At 45.0% G+C, this 1,437-nt stretch overlaps 1 protein-coding gene across 1 annotated transcript; it reads right to left on the reverse strand.

Annotated features, from left to right (window-relative positions):
* Nucleotides 1–398: 398 nt before the first annotated feature.
* On the reverse strand, nt 399–1,091 carry LOC139071631 (uncharacterized). Its single transcript, XM_070554421.1, has one exon. It carries the CDS (start codon nt 1,068–1,070, stop codon nt 399–401), a length of 672 nt encoding a protein of 223 aa, XP_070410522.1. The 5' UTR covers nt 1,071–1,091.
* Between the last annotated feature and the right edge of the window lie 346 nt (nt 1,092–1,437).

The raw sequence follows: 1,437 nt of genomic DNA on the forward strand, positions 1-1,437 counted from the left end.
GACCTAGGAATCTGGGGGAAGTGATTGAAGCATGAAGTTTCAGCCTGTTAAAAGACAAGACCAACACTGTGTTTCACAAGCTACTTCATTCATGCGCTAGAACATTGCAAGGGCACTTAGAAATGAAGAGAAAGCCATAAAAGATAGATTAAAACTTCACAATGTTTCATAACAGTGTAACAAAAATGTTCTTTAATGAAAAGAAACTCAACACATTCTTCTGAAAAAGTATCCAAACACAACAAACAAGAATCAACAAAAAAGTTTACAGTCCTAGCAAGTTATAAATCATAAATGATCACAAAATATTACTTTTCATCTCAAAAGGGTCACTGGAAGGTTCCGGTATTCATAATAATTACAATGCCATATTATGCAACAGGCCATGGTTAAACACCTCAAACCATCCTGTCCTGCCATGGCACACTTCCTTCGGGGGAGTTGAAGAAGGTGGTGAGGATTCCTCTGACATCCCACGCAGCTCTTCCGGCTCTGTTTCCTCCCATGTTTTGTACTGCAGCCATCTCTCTCCCTTGCTGCTCTGCCTCATTCAGCAGTCTTTGGTGGTCTGCTGGGTTAAGTAGGAAGTTGTGGAGGATGCAAGCGGTGACAACCAGTGGGTCAACGTGGTCTGGAGACAGGTTAATCCTCCGATAAAATATCCTCCACCTTGAGGCCAGTATGCCAAAGGCATTTTCCACCACCATTCTCGCTCTTGAGAGTCTATAGTTAAATATTCTTTTCTCATGACTTAGATATTTCCCTGGGTAAGGTCGCATGAGATAGGTCTTCAAGGGGAAAGCTGCATCTCCCACCATGGCGAATGGCACAGCACCCAGGTGAGCCGCCCCCGGTAGAGTGGCACTGGCTGGGACCTGAAGGGTTCCGTTCTCCATTCCATTTCCCACTTGTGATCCGGCAAACACACCACCATCGCTGGTTCTTCCGTAATCCCCCACCTGGATTATCCTGAACCTGTAGTCAGCATCAACCACTGCAAGAAGCACTATTGAGAAGGTCTTCTTGTAGTTGAAGTATTGACTTCCAGACAGTGGTGGAGCCTGTATCATGACATGTTTCCCATCGATAGCTCCTAGGCAGTTTGGAAAGTTCCACTTGTCCCAAAAGCCTTTAGCCACCTCCTTCCAGGTTTTCCCCCGATGGGATGGGCAAGAACCTTGGCATCATTAGCTTCACAACTGCGGCACACACCATGTGGACAGAGTTTGACACAGTGGTTAGGCCAAGTCTGTAGCTAAATGCCAGACTTGTCATCGAGTCCCCTGATGCCAAAAACCTGTGAAGACAAAAGAAAATAGAATTTGGGTGTGAAAATAAGTTGTTCTTTTTACATCTTTCTCCCTTTTCTTTCAGTTGACAGCTGCAAGCAGCGATGGAAAGTGCTGAGGGACTCTTTTGTAAGAAGCAAGAAAAAGG

This window comes from Nothobranchius furzeri, chromosome 9, assembly GCF_043380555.1.
Source record: "Nothobranchius furzeri strain GRZ-AD chromosome 9, NfurGRZ-RIMD1, whole genome shotgun sequence".
In the NCBI taxonomy this organism is placed as follows: Eukaryota; Metazoa; Chordata; class Actinopteri; order Cyprinodontiformes; family Nothobranchiidae; genus Nothobranchius; species Nothobranchius furzeri.